Here is an 18,801-nt window from a genome sequence, read left to right as displayed (position 1 = left end):
ACCATTAGACTATCAGGAGAGGGTTTGTGTAGTGCAAATCCAGTAGGGATCCTTGTTTAACTCTTGTAAAGTTTTTGGGTCTGTGGGACCTGTTTTCAATGTTTGCTAAAAGAAAAATGATGCAATTTATTAAGCTTATGCTTGGTTCATGTAGGGGTGAAGGATTTAAAAGAAAGAATAATATGATTCATTCAAACACTACCTCTACAAGCAATGGGTAGAACAAACTTAAATGTCCTCCATCATTGAGAGAGAAAGCACATGTTGTAGGTTGTTTCAGTGTGGTGTCTGCTGGAAAGAGATGACAAGGCAGTGGTTTCCCTCCAGTTAGACGTCAAGCTCTCACAACCACCAACACCCCAGAAACATTTGTCAGTGAAACATCCAGTAAACATGAGAATAGTTATGCTCAGAAAATGTTTATTTTATTTATGATTGACGGTTTCTATATGCTGTTCTCAAGGCATACAATACCCATCATCATCAGGTCATCAAGTTAACAGCCGCATGTTTCTGCTGAAATAAGGAAGCATTAACATGACATTACTATACAGCGTTTTGCATTAGCGCACAATCCAAATTACTAAGGGTACCAGTGCTGGTCAGTGTGTACACTACATCACACCATCGATCTTCCTTATCACTCACTTCAACACTCACAACTTTAAACTTCTCATAGGGTGGGATCAACACCTCTTTCTCATGTTGCAAATGTGAGTAATTCCCCAGAGCAGCACCATGACAGGTATAGATTTTAAAGCAGGACTTCTGGCCAAAACGGGTCGGGGGATCACTGAGGGAGGCGGATGTGAATCTTCCAAATCGGATCTCCATATTGACAACATTTTTGTCAAAGTCCTCATTGGTTCTGCGGTAGGTGTTCACGCACTGCTCTTGGTCCTTTTGGTTCTCTTTCAGGTGCTTAAGGGCATCAGTTAGCAGGAAGTGGAGAGCATGGTAGTTGAACTTGGTTTTGTAAGTATCCTTGCAATCATGCACAGCTTTATTAAACTGGTTGTAGATGTTAGGTTTTTCATTGGTGTACACTCGGATGGCAATCGCATGGTTTACAGTCAGACCATTTCTGGGATTTTCCTTTTTGTCAACCTGCTTCTTTGCAGTGTTCCATGCTGTTTTGAAATCATCATTTGTTTTCATGTCACTGGCAAGACACTTGGAGATCCTCTTGGACATTTCATTGGTGCAGGAAGTGTAGGCATCATCAACAGAGTTGGGTGCTATGTTTAAAGCCCATTTCTTGGACAGAGAACGCACCTTGTAACCCTTCAGAAAAGTAGATAAAAATGTTTCTGGTGATTGAAAGACAGTACTGCCACGTGGCTCTATTTAACACACTTCCTGACATAGACCAATGTATACTGAAAATATACAGTAGGCCTACATACCATTACTGTAGTCACCATGATCAGTATCAGAACATGGGCCCTCATTGTTACAGTACCTGATTTAGTCCCAAAACCTGTCAAGAGAGACGAACAAAAAATGCAACACCAATATTACTACCAATATTATGATTACTGCTGCTGCTACTACTATGATAAACTTGGGACACTTGCCATGTGGCGATGTAATTTTAGGTCAGAACAAACATATTGGTCAAGATAAAATCAACATTAAATCAATATTTGCCAGGGGTATGAATAATTTTGTTCTTAACTGTAGGGTTGACATGATTTGTAAATCATTACATTCTTTTTTTGTCCCCATTTTACAAAGCGTCCCAACTTTTTCGGAATTCGGGTTGTACTACTACTACTTCTACTACTAATAAGTGATAATAATGACAAGGCAATGAAAAGCAATAGTTCTTTGAATATAACCTGTACTCTCCAAACACAAATAATGTATGATATCGGTAACACTTTATAATAACTACACACAATTCATCATTTATTAAGCCTTTGCTACTTATTAGTTAATGGTTTGTTCATCATTAGTAATTTCTTGTTCATACATAATTTATCATCAGTAAAGCATTTGTTCACACAATTATAAATGGTTTGTTCATAGTAAATAAGCCTATCCAAAAAATATGTTTGTAAGTACATGATTTATACTTAATAAGCAATGAAACAACCACTTATAATGAAATCATTTTCTTATTATAAACCAGTTGCAAACTATTACAAAATGCTTTGTTCATCATTTGTAAAGCATTGTTCCTATGTTAATTCTCATAAATAAAGTATTTGTACACACAGTTACAGAGGTGGAAAGTAACTATTTACATTTACTCACGTTACTGTATTGAGTAGTCATTTTGTGTATTTTGTATTTTTTAAGTAGTTTTTAAAATCTGTAATTTTATTTTTACTCGATTACATTTTGAATGAAGTATTGTACTTCGCTACATCACAAATCCAGTCCGTTACTGAGTGAAAAAAAAAAGACTAACGAAAATCTAAAGGAAGGGAAAAAATTGAGCCCGGAACTACAGTGACAATGATGATAAGCATGTAGCGGCATGTAGCCTACCATAGGACATGAATCAAGCTGGCGCCAAGTCTTTCTAAAAGAGATGAAGATGGAGGCGGATCACGAGATAGGGTAGGCCTACCTCAGATTACATGTGTAACCCAGTAAATTGTATTTTCCGCTCTTTGCGGAGTTGCGGAGATATTCAAGCAGTTTAACACCATGGGATTCGTGTTTTAACGTTTGTGCTCACCTTTAGAAAGAAGTTTAATTATTAGCAGTTGTTTTCCCTCATTTTGATCGCTTTCTTTTTCCTGTTCTTGCCTTTGTTTTTTGTAACCCAACTTGGTTTTCTTGGACAAAGACATTGCCAGTAGCACACACTACTAGCGATGCTCAACTACTTAAACGAAATTAGATAGCCTATCTTATGAATCGTTGTGCAGGCGGACTAAACCATTTTGGCGCTTTAGCAAGGGGAGAGTGTGAGTGACATTAGACCAGGGGTATCAAACACATTATTAAGTAGGCATACAGTAGAGGGCGGCTTTGTTGGAATGAGACCTTGTGGAGGCGCCATTGTCATGGTCATTATCATTTTTCTGCATGGGTATCAGAGTGTTATTTGATGATATCACAAATGCCCTACTTCCATGTTAGTTTTTCTGCTTCTTCCTTCCTGAGGATGGTTTGTAGTGCTAGGTTTAATCAATTTATCATATTATAGAGATATTATGTATTAGCCTGCACATTGTTGAAGACAACTGGATGTAAATATCATTTTTTCTAATGTTCCCTTCCTACCTAAAACATCTGGGGGGCCGTATAAAACCTGCTGGCGGGCCTGATCTGATCCTGGGCCTTACGTATGTTTGACACCCCTGCTTAGACAGTCTTTTTAACTATTTATTGTATACAGAAGTCAGTCAGTCAGACTTTACTTTTCATCTGACATTCATTTTGCCATTTAATTTGTAAATGAAAATATTCAGGTAAAATAAAATATATTCCTTTTAAAGGGCCCTATCCTCCATTGGGGCCCTAGTAATCAGTTTCACTTTCCCCCCAGTCCGATGCCCTTGGATCTGCTGAACTCCTTTCCAACAGTTTCAGTTTCTCTCTGAAACTCAACATGGGCCTGCCTGCCTCAGCTGCCTGTGAGCAGCTTTTCAGTTGTGCTGGATTACTGTTCACTGCAAAGCGAGCAAGGATGAGCTGTTTCCCGAGGTCACTGACATTGAGTAGGCTGCTGTGACACAAAACCCCTCTGACAACAATCGGTTTTACCTAGCTCGAGGAACTGCAGCCAGGCAGCTACAGCGCTACACTCTAGGGCCATGAACATGGGGGCTCACGAACATGCCCCCAGAGTGTAGCACTGTAGCTCCTGGCTGCAGCAACTTGAGCTAGGTAAAACCGATTGTTTTGGGGGATTTTTCGTAAACCCCCCCCTAAGCAGTCTGGTTTCAAGAGTGGTCATTCTACCAAAACTGCTTTACCATGACATTCTCCTTTCTACAGTATCTGAGCTGGCATCATTTGAACTTTAGGGGGCACTGCAATACAGGAAGTGAAGTCATCTCAGCAACACTTTAATATAATGTATCAACTCCAAACTTGGTACAGGGACTTGGTAGCCTGACGAGCCAGACCAACATTAAAATGTAGGGTCTGAATCACCATTCGCAGTGCTCAGTCTGAGGGGCGGGATAATCGGTTGTCTTTCAAATTCCCTCTGCACGCAATAGGACAGCGCTGAGTCCCAAACTTTTGCCAACTTAAAAAAAGCTTAACTCGTGTCACACTGTTCGCCAACAGCAACATATATATTCTTTGTTTTCAAGTAGCAGGGAAGTCAAGCCAAACCGTTGCAACTCTGCCATCAATCCTTATGTTAAGCCCGCCTAACAACTGTATACACGATTTGATTGGCCTGATAGAAGTTTAATTTTTCGAGCTCACAAGCCAACGGAGAGTTGCTAGACTAGCCCTGGCAGCAAATGTAATTGCCTCCAGGGGCACTGCAATACAGGAAGTGAGGTCATATCTCAGGACATGTATTTCTATGTAACTGACCGGGTAGGAGTTTAGGGTCTTAATGCTTAGCATGTTTAGCAAAGTCTTTGGCCAGGCATGGAATATCTACCAGATGCCACACAGGAGGGTATTTTCTCCTCTGGAAATAGAGCTATCCATGGTAACTTGTAATAATTTCCTTAGAGAGTTCTAAATGGAGTATATGTAGAATTCTAGTTGTCTTGAACGCACCATGATATCAGTCATGGTACTCTTTCATTGACTTATTAATACAATTGAAACAGCACCTCTTAAGGTACAATGTGGTATGATGATGAGGCTGAGGCCGAAGGCTGTCCTGTTCCGGGCGCATTTGCTTGAGGAACTGGAGGCCGATGGCCCTCCGCCCTCCCGAGCGGCTGCTGGTTTAGCAGGGGGATTCAACTTTGCCTGTCGGGTGTCCTATCACCCGCTGGTGATTTCGAGACGGCCTCTCCAGGCAGCTCGCTGAGGTCTCGCAATGATGTCGCTATGTCCCTTGTGGCCTCAGAGAGCAGCCCGCTGAGAGTACTGGGGATGATGCCCGTCAAGTAGTGATGGGCAAATGAAGCTTTAGTGAACCACTGAACCACAGCAGTGTGAACCTAGCGACACTAGCTGAAAAGCAAAAAGATGGCCGCCACACATAAATTTTTCAACATAAAAGTCCTTAGCAAACCAATATTTCTGGTTTCATATACTGGTTTGGGTAGAGACTTTTATGTTGAAAAATCTACATGTGGCAGCCATATTGGATTTTTTCATTAGTGTTGCTAGCTTCACACTGCTGTGGTTTAGTGGTTCACCAAAGCTTAATTTGCCCATCACTACCGTCAACAGTCTGGCCCTCTCTCCCTGGAGCATGCCACGGTTCTCGACCACGCCACCCAGCTGTTGGGAATTGCATGGCCAGAGCAACCAGAGAGGCATGGCTCACTCATGGATGGCTCGTTCAGGGAGTGGACCCGGGGCTTCCTCGTCCTCTGCAGCCAGTCAATCACCTGCTTTCTCTGGCGTCCACCTGGTGAAAGACTGCCGTGTTGAGATATATATATATGAGATATGAAGACGATATCTGCAGGGCCACCAGCTGGAAATCTGGAGATACGTTTGCGCCTTATAACAGCCTATACAGTATACCACAAGCACGTCTGGTGCCTGCTCTGTGTTATCAGTGGCAATACGGATGGAATAACTGCGGAGCATCGCTTCCTCGGCAGCCATCGGCGTTGCAACCCAAGGGCAGCCCGCCTGATTCATGAAGGGACTCTGGCCAGCGTGTGTTATTGACTAACACGGCCGGTAATGTAGTGCTTGGGGCCGGGTCATATGTCTCGCCGAGGTACTTATAACTGTGTGCATTGACACTGTGCATCGCCCTCCCCACAACCTGTGGGGTAGGGACTGGTGAACGCCTGAATGTGACGATGTTTTAATGGACGGCCCCCCATGTGTGCTGAGCGTCCCGTTGTGGGCTGTCTTACTTTACAGCAATGGCCAAAGCAGTGGCATGCAGAAGCGTCCTGTCCTCTGACAGCCTAGTCAGTTGAAGTAAGAGTCAGTTAACGCCGAGTCGTTTGACTGATAGAGAACTTTAAGGTTATGTACATAATGGTTTTCTGAAGGAGAACATGAGGTGTTAACCCTTCGTGGCCACCTAGTCTTGAAACACCAGAACATTACTGAGTGAGTTGATAAGACAGTGTTGAAAGCAACACTGTGTAAACTATAGCAGGGATGATGCATCATCAAAGTGAACTTGAAGTTACCGGCAGTTGAATTTAACCTAGTAGAAAAGCTCTGGGGTGCTGCATGCCCACAGCATTATATGGATAAAGGAGTGTATTTCTGCTGAAATTCATCCACCATGCCAAACCTGGAGTGACAGAAACAGAGCCGAAGAAACAACACCTTAATGTAGCCACATTATGAACCTGAATGCTAGCTCAAGTGTTTAGACCATTAGACTATCAGGAGAGGGTTTGTGTAGTGCAAATCCAGTAGGGATCCTTGTTTAACTCTTGTAAAGTGTTTGGGTCTGTGGTCAAAGTCAAAGTCAAAGTCAGCTTTATTGTCAATTTCTTCACATGTTCCAGACATACAAAGAGATCGAAATTACGTTTCTCACTATCCCAGGGTGAAGACAAGACATATGGACCTGTTTTCAATGTTTGCTAAAAGAAAAATGATGCAATTTATTAAGCTTATGCTTGGTTCATGTAGGGGTGAAGGATTTAAAAGAAAGAATAATATGATTCATTCAAACACTACCTCTACAAGCAATGGGTAGAACAAACTTAAATGTCCATTATTGAGAGAGAAAGCACATGTTGTAGGTTGTTTCAGTGTGGTGTCTGCTGGAAAGAGATGACAAGGCAGTGGTTTCCCTCCAGTTAGACGTCAAGCTCTCACAACCACCAACACCCCAGAAACATTTGTCAGTGAAACATCCAGTAAACATGAGAATAGTTATGCTCAGAAAATGTTTATTTTATTTATGATTGACGGTTTCTATGTGCTGTTCTCAAGGCATAGAAGACCCATCATCATCAGGTCATCAAGTTAACAGCCGCATGTTTCTGCTGAAATAAGGAAGCATTAACATGACATTGCTGTACACATACAGCGTTTTGCATTAGCGCACAATCCAAATTACTAAGGGTACCAGTGCTGGTCAGTAGTTTAAGTAGTTTTTAAAATCTGTAATTTTATTTTTACTCGATTACGTTTTGAGTGAAGTATTGTACTTCGCTACATCACAAATCCAGTCCGTTACTGAGTGAAAAAAAAAAAAAAGACTAACGAAAATCTAAAGGAAGGGAAAAAATTGAGCCCGGAACTACAGTGACAATGATGATAAGCATGTAGCGGCATGTAGCCTACCATAGGACAAGAATCAAGCTGGCGCCAAGTCTTTCTAAAAGAGATGAAGATGGAGGCGGATCACGAGATAGGGTTTGCCTACCTCAGATTACATGTGTAACCCAGTAAATTGTATTTTCCGCTCTTTCAATGGGTTGTCTCGGTTCGTTTTTAGCACTCATGATTGCGGAGATATTCAAGCAGTTTAACACCATGGGATTCGTGTTTTAACGTTTGTGCTCACCTTTAGAAAGAAGTTTAATTATTAGCAGTTGTTTTCCCTTATTTTGATCGCTTTCTTTTTCCTGTTCTTGCCTTTGTTTTTTGTAACCCAACTTGGTTTTCTTGGACAAAGACATTGCCAGTAGCACACACTACTAGCGATGCTCAACTACTTAAACGAAATTAGATAGCCTATCTTATGAATCGTTGTGCAGGCGGACTAAACCATTTTGCGCTTTAGCAAGGGAGAGTGTGAGTGACATTAGACCAGGGGTATCAAACACGTATTAAGTAGGCATACAGTAGAGGGCCGGCTTTGTTGTAATGAGACCTTGTGAGGCGAGGCGTCATTGTCATGGTCATTATCATTTTTCTGCATGGGTATCAGAGTGTTATTTGATGATATCACAAATGCCCTACTTCCAAGTTAGTTTTTCTGCTTCTTCCTTCCTGAGGATGGTTTGTAGTGCTAGGTTTAATCAATTTATCATATTATAGAGATATTATGTATTAGCCTGCACATTGTTGAAGACAACTGGATGTAAATATCTTTTTTTAGTCTTTTTAAGTCTTTTTAACTATTTATTGTATACAGAAGTCAGTCAGTCAGACTTTACTTTTCATCTGACATTCATTTTGCCATTTAATTTGTAAATGAAAATATTCAGGTAAAATAAAATATATTCCTTTTAAAGGGCCCTATCCTCCATTGGGGCCCTAGTAATCAGTTTCACTTTCCCCTCAGTCCGATGCCCTTGGATCTGCTGAACTCCTTTCCAACAGTTTCAGTTTCTCTCTGAAACTCAACATGGGCCTGCCTGCCTCAGCTGCCTGTGAGCAGCTTTTCAGTTGTGCTGGATTACTGTTCACTGCAAAGCGAGCAAGGATGAGCGTGATTTTTTACATAGATCTCCGTTTCCCGAGGTCACTGACATCCAGTGGTGGAATGTAACGAAGTACAAATACTTCGTTACTGTACTTAAGTACATTTTCCACGTATTTGTACTTTACTTAAGTAGAATTTATAGTGCATACTTTTGACTTTTACTTCGTTACATTTTACAGCAATTATCTGTACTTCTACTCCGCTACATTTCTACAACACCATCGTTCCTTTTTACGATACATTTTATGATCAGATTTTTTTCTCTCTCTGACAAACACGCTTGTTTTACCAGGGTGCTGGGTTGCTACCAAAGATTCTGCGCCACGTGCCCAGCTTCTAAATCTTTAAAACATAAGCTTCTAATCTAGACCAGGCAAAGTGTGAGCTTGTAGCCATCTGCATTCGGTAGGCTATATTCACCAGACCCATGGCTACACTGGACATGCAACTGTGTTCTGTGCCTTTCTCTGTCTGTTATCTGAAGCGTTAGGGCCTCCTCTGCGATGAGATTGCTATCCGCGGATCAGCCGGTTACAGGCTATGTCCATGCTTCTGTCACACGCCTGATCATTTATGCACAAATGAATGGTAGACTATTATAGAACCGCTGGCGAAAAAAAACATACCATTTTCCAGATTAGGAAATATTTCTTAATTGTGTGTGATCAAATAAAGAGGCATATCCTACAATTGGGGGTAGAAATGTGAGCTCATTCAATGTCTATGTGCGCCTGCCAAGTGAAACTGAACCTAATCATAACACCTTTCTCAGCAACTTTTCTGTTCAATCAGCAGAATTGGCATTACAATCCACCCGACGTTTCCTTTGTCTACCCCCGTTAAACTTCAGGCTCTCGTGTTTTGCTGAATGATATTTTACTCAGCAGATCACCCTAGTAGATAACCAGAATTACAGTCTCTAGAATTTTAGGTCAGAATGTAAACTGGGCCACAGATGGTAAGCAGAATTGCATTAGCTTAAATCTAGTCGAAAGTATAACCTAAAACTAGCTTAATTAAAATGCCACAGCCCATACTAATCTTTCTTTTAGAATATAGATATTAAGAGAATAAATCATTATGCAAATACTTTTACTTTTAATACGTAAAGTACATTTAAAAGCAGGTACTTTTTACTTTTACTTAAGTAGGGTTGTCATTGTGGTATTTTTACTTTTACTAAAGTAAATATTTCTCTGTGTATTTGTACTTTTACTTAAGTACTGAGATTCAGTACTTCCTCCACCACTGCTGACATCGAGTAGGCTGCTGTGACACAAAACCCCTCTGACAACAATCGGTTTTACCTAGCTCGAGTAACTGCAGCCAGGCAGCTACAGCGCTACACTCTAGGGCCATGAACATGGGGGCTCACGAACATGCCCCCAGAGTGTAGCACTGTAGCTCCTGGCTGCAGCAACTTGAGCTAGGTAAAATGATTGTTTTGGGGGATTTTTTGTAACCCCAAAAAAAAAAAAAAAAAAAAAAAAAAGTAACTAAGTAACTTTATGTAAGCCTATATCTAACATATGTTTATGAATTATTGTTAATACTTAACAAATTATGCAATATACACATGCACTAATGATTAGTTAGGGTGAGGATACATATTTTATAAACCACTTCCTAATACTATAATTCATGATTAACTCAGGGGTTACAAGTGGTTAGTTAATGATATTTTGTGAGCTTATGAGGACTTTCTATGCCTTGCAACACATTTTCAAATGAGTTGTAAAGATTACATTCACATTCATTCATTTAGCAGACAAGCGACGTACACATGTCAATTAAATTGAAGGCCATTGACATAACAGTGAAAGCCAGGAATCTACACTACACTACACACCACTACACTACCTTGACCCAGATAGAAGCCCCTACAACTATGCAAGAGTTTCTGTTTTCTTCTACGACACACTGTTATTAAACATATGTAAACTATTATTAAACTAACTATAAAAGCTGTATTCTTCATTTGTAAAGCATTATTCCTACATTAATTCTCATCTGTAAATCATGTTTACACACAGTTAAAAAATGGTTTGTTCATAGTATACACGCATATCTATATTATATTTTTGAATTGACTATTGTAATACCACTGGGCAGAGGTAGTGTAGTGGATAGGGAGCTGGGTTAACATGCAGTAACCCATAAAGTTGGGGGTTCAAACCCCGGCATCCACCAATGTGGCCTTGCCCTTTAATTTCATTGACATGTGTAAGTCGCTTTGGGTGAAAGTGTCGGCTAAATGAATAAATGCAAGTGTAAACTTTATAACTCATTTGTAAATGTGTTGCAAGGCATAAAATGTCCTCACTTTAGATGAGCTCACAAAATATCATTGACTAACCACTTGTAACCACTTGTTAATTATAGTATTAGGAAGTGGTTTATAAAATATGTATCCTCACCCTAACTAATCATTAGTGCATGTGTACTGTTAAATAATGGAAATATTACTTAAAGTATTAACAATAATGTATAAACATTTTTAAGATATAGGCTTATTTACTATATGAACAAACTATTCATAACTGTGTGAACAAATACTGATGATAAATTAGAAATTACTAATGATGAACAAACCATTAACTAATTAGTAACAAAGGCTTAATAAATTATGAATTGTGTGTAGTTATTATAAAGTGTTACCATGATATCTTATCATAAGTTGTTCAACAAAGTGTACTTACATGCACAGAACTAGAGGATGTCACACTGATGTGCACTGATGTCAACTGGTCCTGTCTTTTCACCCACAAACACACACTAACTTACATACTGAGAAGGGGGAAGGAAGGGAGGTGCATTCATCTTTGTTCCACCTCTTCCTCTTCTGTCTTTATGCGGTACATCTAGTTATTCATTTTACTGATGACTGTCTTCAAGGAAGAGGAAGAAATGCAATTACATGCTGATAGATACAATACATTACAAAGCACATGGTTAACATAGACAAAACTAGGGTACAAAACTACATAAACACACCAACATTGGACTTCATTAGCAGCTTTGACCTAATTTATACACAGTACTGATGGCCCATAAAGCGGTAGATTGCAGAATGGTGCTAACCACATGTTGTGGTGTGAGCATCTCTGTGGTGTGGTTTGCTTGATGTTTGTTCTTGCAGACACCTCACACCTTGCACAGTCCATCCGTTGTGAGCCCCCCCTGGGGTGTTAACGGCATCTCTCATTTTACATCCATCCTCTGGTAGCAGTAGGCTATTAATTGTAGTAGTATAATTTGCAATCTAAGGTCTCCTTTGCAATGTAGCTTGAATGTTATTCCTAATTTTGTAAGTCGCTTTGAGAGTCTGCTAAAAGAACAAATGAGCCGAAGAGCATGCTGTTTAACTGCTGGCAGAGATACTGGGTGCTTGCAGATAAGAAATCACTATTACCAGATTCTGCCATATGTTTGAATACTCCACTTGCCAGTTGCTTATGTTGCTACACCTGTTCATCTTCATTTATGCTGAAGAGATACATCACTTTACTCAATGGACTTCCTATGATTTCTCCTCCAGCTTTTGGGCCACCTACTATAATGAAGGGTTGAACGCCTCAGTTGAAATGCCAAACAAGCAGATCAAACATTTCAAGAGCTACAAATGACCCGTCTCCTCCTCCTCCTCCTCATACCATTGACCTTCTCCAAAAATCAAGGTTCCCTCCATACACCTGGACATGGAGGTTCCTTAGTGTCGGACATCAGCAGTTGGCGGTTCAAATGATCAAATGGCCACATTTTGTCATATTAGCTGTGCAGGTCAAGGACAGGTCAGGTCAAGAGCAGAGCAGAGCAGTGTCTTTAGAAGTCACAGTCTAGAGAGAGGACTTTTGAGTAACTGCATTTTCATAACCCAGGACATCTTCACCAGAGACACTTTATAAAATCATAAACCATTGGAGTACATGCAACGGAAGGCTCTTCAGCCAGCATTCTATTTTTGTTGGAGCGTCTTCATCTTCTGCTATATATTGTTCCTTTCGTGTTCACTGCCCAACAGGGCAAATCTTTATTCAACTTTGACATGTGCATAAGCCTTCAGCATCTTAATATGCTCACTCACTGCAACACCCTACCGGGTCCGTGTAAACAGGTACACTAAAACATGAGTTCCCAAAGAGGGGGTCGCGGGACGCCGAGGGGTGGGTCGCGAAATGATTTCCATAAATCAAATAAATTTGGGAAAAATAAAAGAGCTGTCACTTGACCGCACTTTAAAGACAGATTTTAATTCCAAGACACTTGCTGAGTTCTGGATTTCAGTCGAGAGGGAATATCCACAGCTATTCAAGGCCGTGATGGACGTACTGACGCCGTTTGGTTCCACATACCTGTGCGACTGTAAGACTTTCTCTGCACTGACATATATTAAAAACAAATACAGATCGCGTCTAAATGTGGAGGATGATCTCCGTGTGACCGTCTCCACAATTAAACCAAGAATGGACTTGCTGTGTTCCGCGCATCCATCTGATTAGATGAGATTAACGCTGAAACATAGTTGGCAAAATGTAAATTTGCGCAGCAACAATGTACATTTGTTTACAACAGTTTGTGGATATTACCCTGACTGAGATATTCTTCTGTTAAAATGGAAATTAAAGTAATGTTTCAAAGTTAAGTTTGCACGACAGCAATAATGTGCACTCATGTTACATGGATATTATTTTTTGACTAAGGTATTCTGCTTTCATCATATAGTAAATTTCTATATGTAAAATCATAACAGGCTGCTCTGTTCTTTTGTGTTGTCGTTAAGCCCGTGTTTGGATAAGCCTAGTGCGTATGGCCGGTGCGCACATTTTATTTTATTTTTTACATTTGTACATTTATTTTTTGAGTCACATCCAGGGAAAGTGGGGGTCGCCAGTCTCTGGCACGGTTATTTTGGGGGTCGCGGGTTGAAAAGTTTGGGAACCCCTGCACTAAAACAATAGCCACTACAACACACCTGATGTTCAATCGGAAATGTTTGTGCTGAAAAGCCTTCCAGGAAGGACATGATATACTGTAGGCAATTCGATTTGACTGTGAATCAACTTGCTTCCTTTATCTTCAGTTGAAATATCTACCCCCTCCAGTGTTTTTTTTAATTTTTTTTATTTTATTTGAACTTTTACACAAAATCCAATCATTCCCATTGCAAATTCGCAATTAAAATGGCCAGAATTCACATCGAAGAGTAGATGGAAACCCAGGTGTGTTCACATTTTCTACCTGTCCCCCCTGGCTGGAGGCATTCCAGTCTACGAATTTAATAAAGTAAATCTTGCAATTCAAACTCAATTTAGGCTACTTGGCTACGCAATATGGTTTCCATTACAGCATAACACACGTTTTGAATGAATGAAAGCGGCTGCCTTGTCTCGCAATAAACAGCGGGTGAAAATCTTGACTTCTTCAACTACATGAAATGTAATAGTGAGCCATCAAATAGCCCACCTCCCAGATTTCAGTGCTCATCAGTCCCAACATTGAGCAATATAATCAAACTGTCCAAAAGTAAATTAAATCCCAAACCAAACAGAAAATCTTCTGCTTTTGATAGCGGTATATGCGCTCCAAACGAAACACATGTCTCGCAATAAAACGCACGCAGAAATAAAGGCCTGCTCAATATAGCCTATTCTGCCCCAAATAAAGCCCTGTGCTTTGCGCAGCCTAAGTAAATAAAAGACCCTGGCCATAATTTGAGGATTTACGGCAGTTTTTATGAGGCTTTGTTAAATAGCCTAATTAATTGTTATAGGCTAATCTCTCACCCTCTTTCTCGACTCTGTGCATTGTAGGCCTATAGTTTTGAGTTACATTTTGACAAAACCTGTCAGATCTAAGCATTATTATGTTTTTGGTTAAGTTATTGTTTAACATGATTCTTTTTTATAATTTATTATTTTGGAACAAACGAGGGTCTCTGTTTAATCTGAACGCCGGCTCGCATTCCGCAGCTTTAGAGCAGCGCAGCGCTGAATATCTTCATGTTTAGCCTAACCAACGTCCAGGGGCTCGTTTCTAGAAAGCGTCGTTTGTTAACTTGTGTCGCAACCTTGGTAGTTCGCTCTATTGTTCTTAGATTTGGTGTTTCTAGAAAAGGGAATTTGAACTCTCAATTGCAAACAAGGACGCAAAGTTTGGTCGTTTGAACTGCTGTCCCTGGGCAGTCGCACTTGTGTCGTTCCTTGGTAGTTCCAGTTGGTGTCCGGAGCGCCTAACCAAAAAATATGTTTATCTCGTGACTCAATGATTGATCTATCCTGTAGCTTTATTTTGATTAAGAGACTGACTCCCCTACTTGGCTCATTCTTGCTATTTATGTTAATTCGAGTATTGCCTTGCTTTTTGATAAGCTAGTATTATAATCTTCACAGAGACTTAAAATCAGCACAGTGATAAATAGTGTAGTGGCTTAAGCAGGTGACATGTTATCCCAGCGTTGTAGGTTCGATTTTCTTATGATGTGAGATTGTCCTCTTGCTTCTCGCTACCTGCAGGTGAACTAGTGTGACACGTAGATTCAATGTTTTTGACTGATGTCTTGGTCTCTCGATGTAGAGTAACTAAATATGCATGGTCAAAACCTATTGTTGTGTCTTGTAGGCCTACTCTTACTCAGAGGTGAAAAGAAGAGATAGGATGCGAACTCCGGCCGAGCGCACAGTGCACCAACACGCTGCCGTTAAGCCACGAGACAATTGATAAAGTATGCGATACCCAGAAATTCGTCCAGGCTATATATTTTTTCCAACATAGATATTTAACACAAATAATGACTCATATTGGTCGGCTTAAGTTCACTGTTTTATATGCTTGCAATAGGTTTAGGTTTTGGCTGATGGCAATGCCAGCATTAATCACTCGGTTTAGATTAGAAAAATGTCGACATAGGCCGTGACAGAACATTTCTAGGGGGTGGGGTTACACGTTGCCACTGTTTCCACCAATGATATGTATCACTGCATCATCAACAACGTTGTTGGAACTACGGTGTTCGAACGTCGGAGGTAGCGAATTGCGAGACAGGTACGATGCTTTCTGGAAACAGGTGTAACAGTGTCATTGTTTAGTCGCAAGTTGCGTCGTACCATGGTGGTTGAGCAACGTCGTTGCTAACTTTTCTAGAAACGACCCCCAGTTTAACTGCCACAAGTTATTCTTCTTGTGATAAAGATCTCATCGAGGAAAAACACGCTGTATTTTTGTATTTTCATTGCATTTTTAAATTTATAAAAAGTTAAATAAATAATGAATTTTAATATAGCCTAGGCCTAGAAATATTAATGATTAATCAATAGTCGATCGTTAATTCTCCCGACGATCGACTAAAAAAATTTAATCGAATGCCCATCCCTAGTGTGAACCATTCTCTATGAAACGCAAATATACAAACACACACTGCTGATGAAATATGGGACTTCCCTCACACTTGCATATGTGGGGGAATTTGGGCGGCAGTGGCGGCTCATACACACAGTTGCGTGCGTTGCAGTGCTGGAGACGCATCCCGTTCACTTTACATGGGCTCACGTCATCCGTTGCAGAACTGAATTGTGGGTCCGTTACGTTTCTCCCGTTGCTCGCGTTGAGAAGTTCAGCTGTTGCTGCACCGACAGATGGCACAGGCCAATCAAACCAATCAACGGACGGCACTAACCAATAAAATTACGGTTATACTTCAGGTCATTTGCATAGCTACCGTCGGGAACACCCACTGGCATGCGTTGACGGAATGCAACCGTGTGTAGAACCCCTGAGTCAAGGGAGGGAAGAGCAGATGTCGGCTTAAATACTAGGGACTCACTCGTGCAGCTGAGAAGCACCTGAGCACTCCCAGGCCGGTCCTCACCTGAACAGGTAGAAAATCATCTGACTTCAATTGTTAAACTTGATTACATTTCTAGAAACATCGTTTTGATTTTGCTTAGAAGATGTATCATTTAAGGTGTGATGGCACCATTGATGGTGTGATGGCAAGTCATAAACATTTTTAACCAATCACTGATACTGCACTGATAACAAATGTACTAAACTTTATTATCCTGGCTCCTTTCCAATGTGGTCTTAACATGAAACCACTCTTATCTCAGAACATGAGCTGTGTTTAACCAACACAGCACAGCACTCCTACTGTAAGAGAATAAACAAAACATTACAAATGTTCTGATATCAGCTGCACTAGAAGTTGGTCTGAACACACCTTTGCTTATTAGATGTCAGTAACTGCTCCTGAACAGAACTTTACTCACTCTGCAAGGCTCCATTTATATCAAAGCTGCAGCTGTGCTGAGTTTGAGTCATTGCCTTCATCAGTTTCTGGCAAATCAGTAGTGCTGCTTACTGATCAGTTTGGCTCCTTTGTTCCTACAGCTTTGAAGGGGTGAGTTTGGATCATTTCCTGACACTATGCCTATGTCTTTGAAGCTGTGACCTCTTAGAATCAGTGACCATCTATAAAGAACATACTTTTAAAGAGCATTTAGAAGAGCACAAATGTAAATTGGTCTGTTAGGAACATTTGCTGTGTTGGAGAATGAGTGAATGTGTAGGAGTGAGGATGTGTGTTTATGAGAGAGTGACAACAAGGAACGATTAATAAGCCCATTTCACAGTGTCCGGCCTTGTTGATGTTAATGATGCCTCAACTGGCAGGGTGAAACATCTTCCTGTTTCTGTCTTTCCTGTAAACTGTGTTGTTGCAGAGGAAGTTTGTTTACACAGTGGCAACTTCTTGTAAAAGGGGCAAATCATTTTCTCTTCACAGGAAGTCTTTGTGGTCATGGTCTCTGAGGTGACCACCCACGGATCTCTGCTCTCAGCAGTGTTGCTCATCTCCCCACTCGCGGAAACCTTCAAGCCGCTACTCTCCCCAGGGACATCACCCAGAGGGCCATCTTCCAAGACTGGCCAAGTGTGCCGCGCAAACTGCCCAGGGTCAAAACTTTACCTTGGCTGTGAGTGTCAAACAGGGGGCGCCAGAGTGAGGGGCACTCTGTATTGTCAGCCAAAAATCCCACATCTGCACAGCATTGAATGGCATACACCCTGAGTAAAACAAAGCACTGTAGGCTCTAAAATATTTCCCCTCCCATGTGGACCCAAAACATTTCATGGTCCGATGAGTGTGATGAAACACCTTGGGGGGAAAACACAGACTCCATTTTATAGTCCAGGCAAAGTAACTCATTTTGGAGCCAAAAATAAAACTAATTGTAAAAGTTTCTTTTTCAGCATAGACAGCATTTCAGCATTTTCAGCAACAACATACTAAAAGTCCTAAGAAATCCTAGTTGAGGAAACATGTTTAATTCTCATCAATCCAAGATGTGTGCCAGTATAAGGCCAGACAACAATACACCCCTTATGGGACTATTTTCCCCCTTTACATCTATCAAAATAAAACTTTATATCGGAACTCCCCCTATTACTGTCGGTCCCGTATTTCCGTCGTCTTGCGTGTATGTGTCACTTCCATCTCTATATCCATTTCTATACAAACCAAGACGGCGGACTCCTAAAGAAACGCAACCACCCACACCATAGGTGTATCTTGAAGAGCTGTAAACAGTGTTGTAAGGCTGCGTGTACACAACCACTTGGAGCTCCAGTGGAATTTTAATTTCATGACGAGAATTCTCGGTCTAACCGTTCATGTACCGTTGAAACGGCGTAAATAGGCGATCCATCAGGCCAGCACTATATCTCCGAGCGTGGTAAACAAAATCGGATATTTCAGGCAGTAAATGCCAACCAAACCAGATTTTGTTCAAATCTACACACCTATGGCTACTGAAAAATGTAAGGTTCATTTAGCAAATGTTATTTTGAAGTGTTAAACATTGTTGTTTTAGAATTTCTGAACAAAAGTGGTGATAATTGGGGGTGTTACGATACAATGAAAGTATCCATGAAAAGTAAACATTTTTGTATTACAAGTTTCTTTGAAAATTAATTTGAATATGCATATAATAATAATAATAATAATAATACGCTTTATTTGTATACCACCTTTCATACACAGAATGTAGCTCAAAGCGCTTTACATTTGGAGCATGTAACACAATAATAGTCAGTCAGTCATTATCAGTCACTTTCACTTTTCTTCATTGCTGTGGCCGTTTATGATCCAATCAGCAACATATCAGAAATATAGAAAATAACATGTAACACAGTTATTAGAGAAGAGTCAGTCATTCCCCTTTGTTGCTGTGGCCGTTTATGATCCAATCAGCAACATATCAGAAATACTATTATACTACTATGGATATATTGGCTTTGCTGACAAATGCCTAGGCTAACAACTGCTTAGGCCCCGTTGATGCGGA

The 18,801-nt window shown here is 40.6% G+C and overlaps 1 protein-coding gene across 1 annotated transcript; it reads right to left on the bottom strand.

Moving 5' to 3' along the window:
* Positions 1 to 458: 458 nt before the first annotated feature.
* Positions 459 to 11,206, bottom strand: LOC125304989 (ecto-ADP-ribosyltransferase 5-like). Its single transcript, XM_048259569.1, has 3 exons — positions 11,161 to 11,206; positions 1,407 to 1,480; positions 459 to 1,284 (listed from the first exon to the last, which is right to left on the bottom strand). Exons 2-3 carry the CDS (start codon positions 1,449 to 1,451, stop codon positions 547 to 549), a joined length of 783 nt encoding a protein of 260 aa, XP_048115526.1. The 5' UTR covers positions 1,452 to 1,480; positions 11,161 to 11,206; the 3' UTR covers positions 459 to 546.
* Between the last annotated feature and the right edge of the window lie 7,595 nt (positions 11,207 to 18,801).

Source organism: Alosa alosa, chromosome 1 (genome assembly GCF_017589495.1).
Source record: "Alosa alosa isolate M-15738 ecotype Scorff River chromosome 1, AALO_Geno_1.1, whole genome shotgun sequence".
Lineage (NCBI taxonomy): Eukaryota > Metazoa > Chordata > Actinopteri > Clupeiformes > Clupeidae > Alosa > Alosa alosa.
This window is presented reverse-complemented; position numbering and strand designations above follow the sequence as displayed.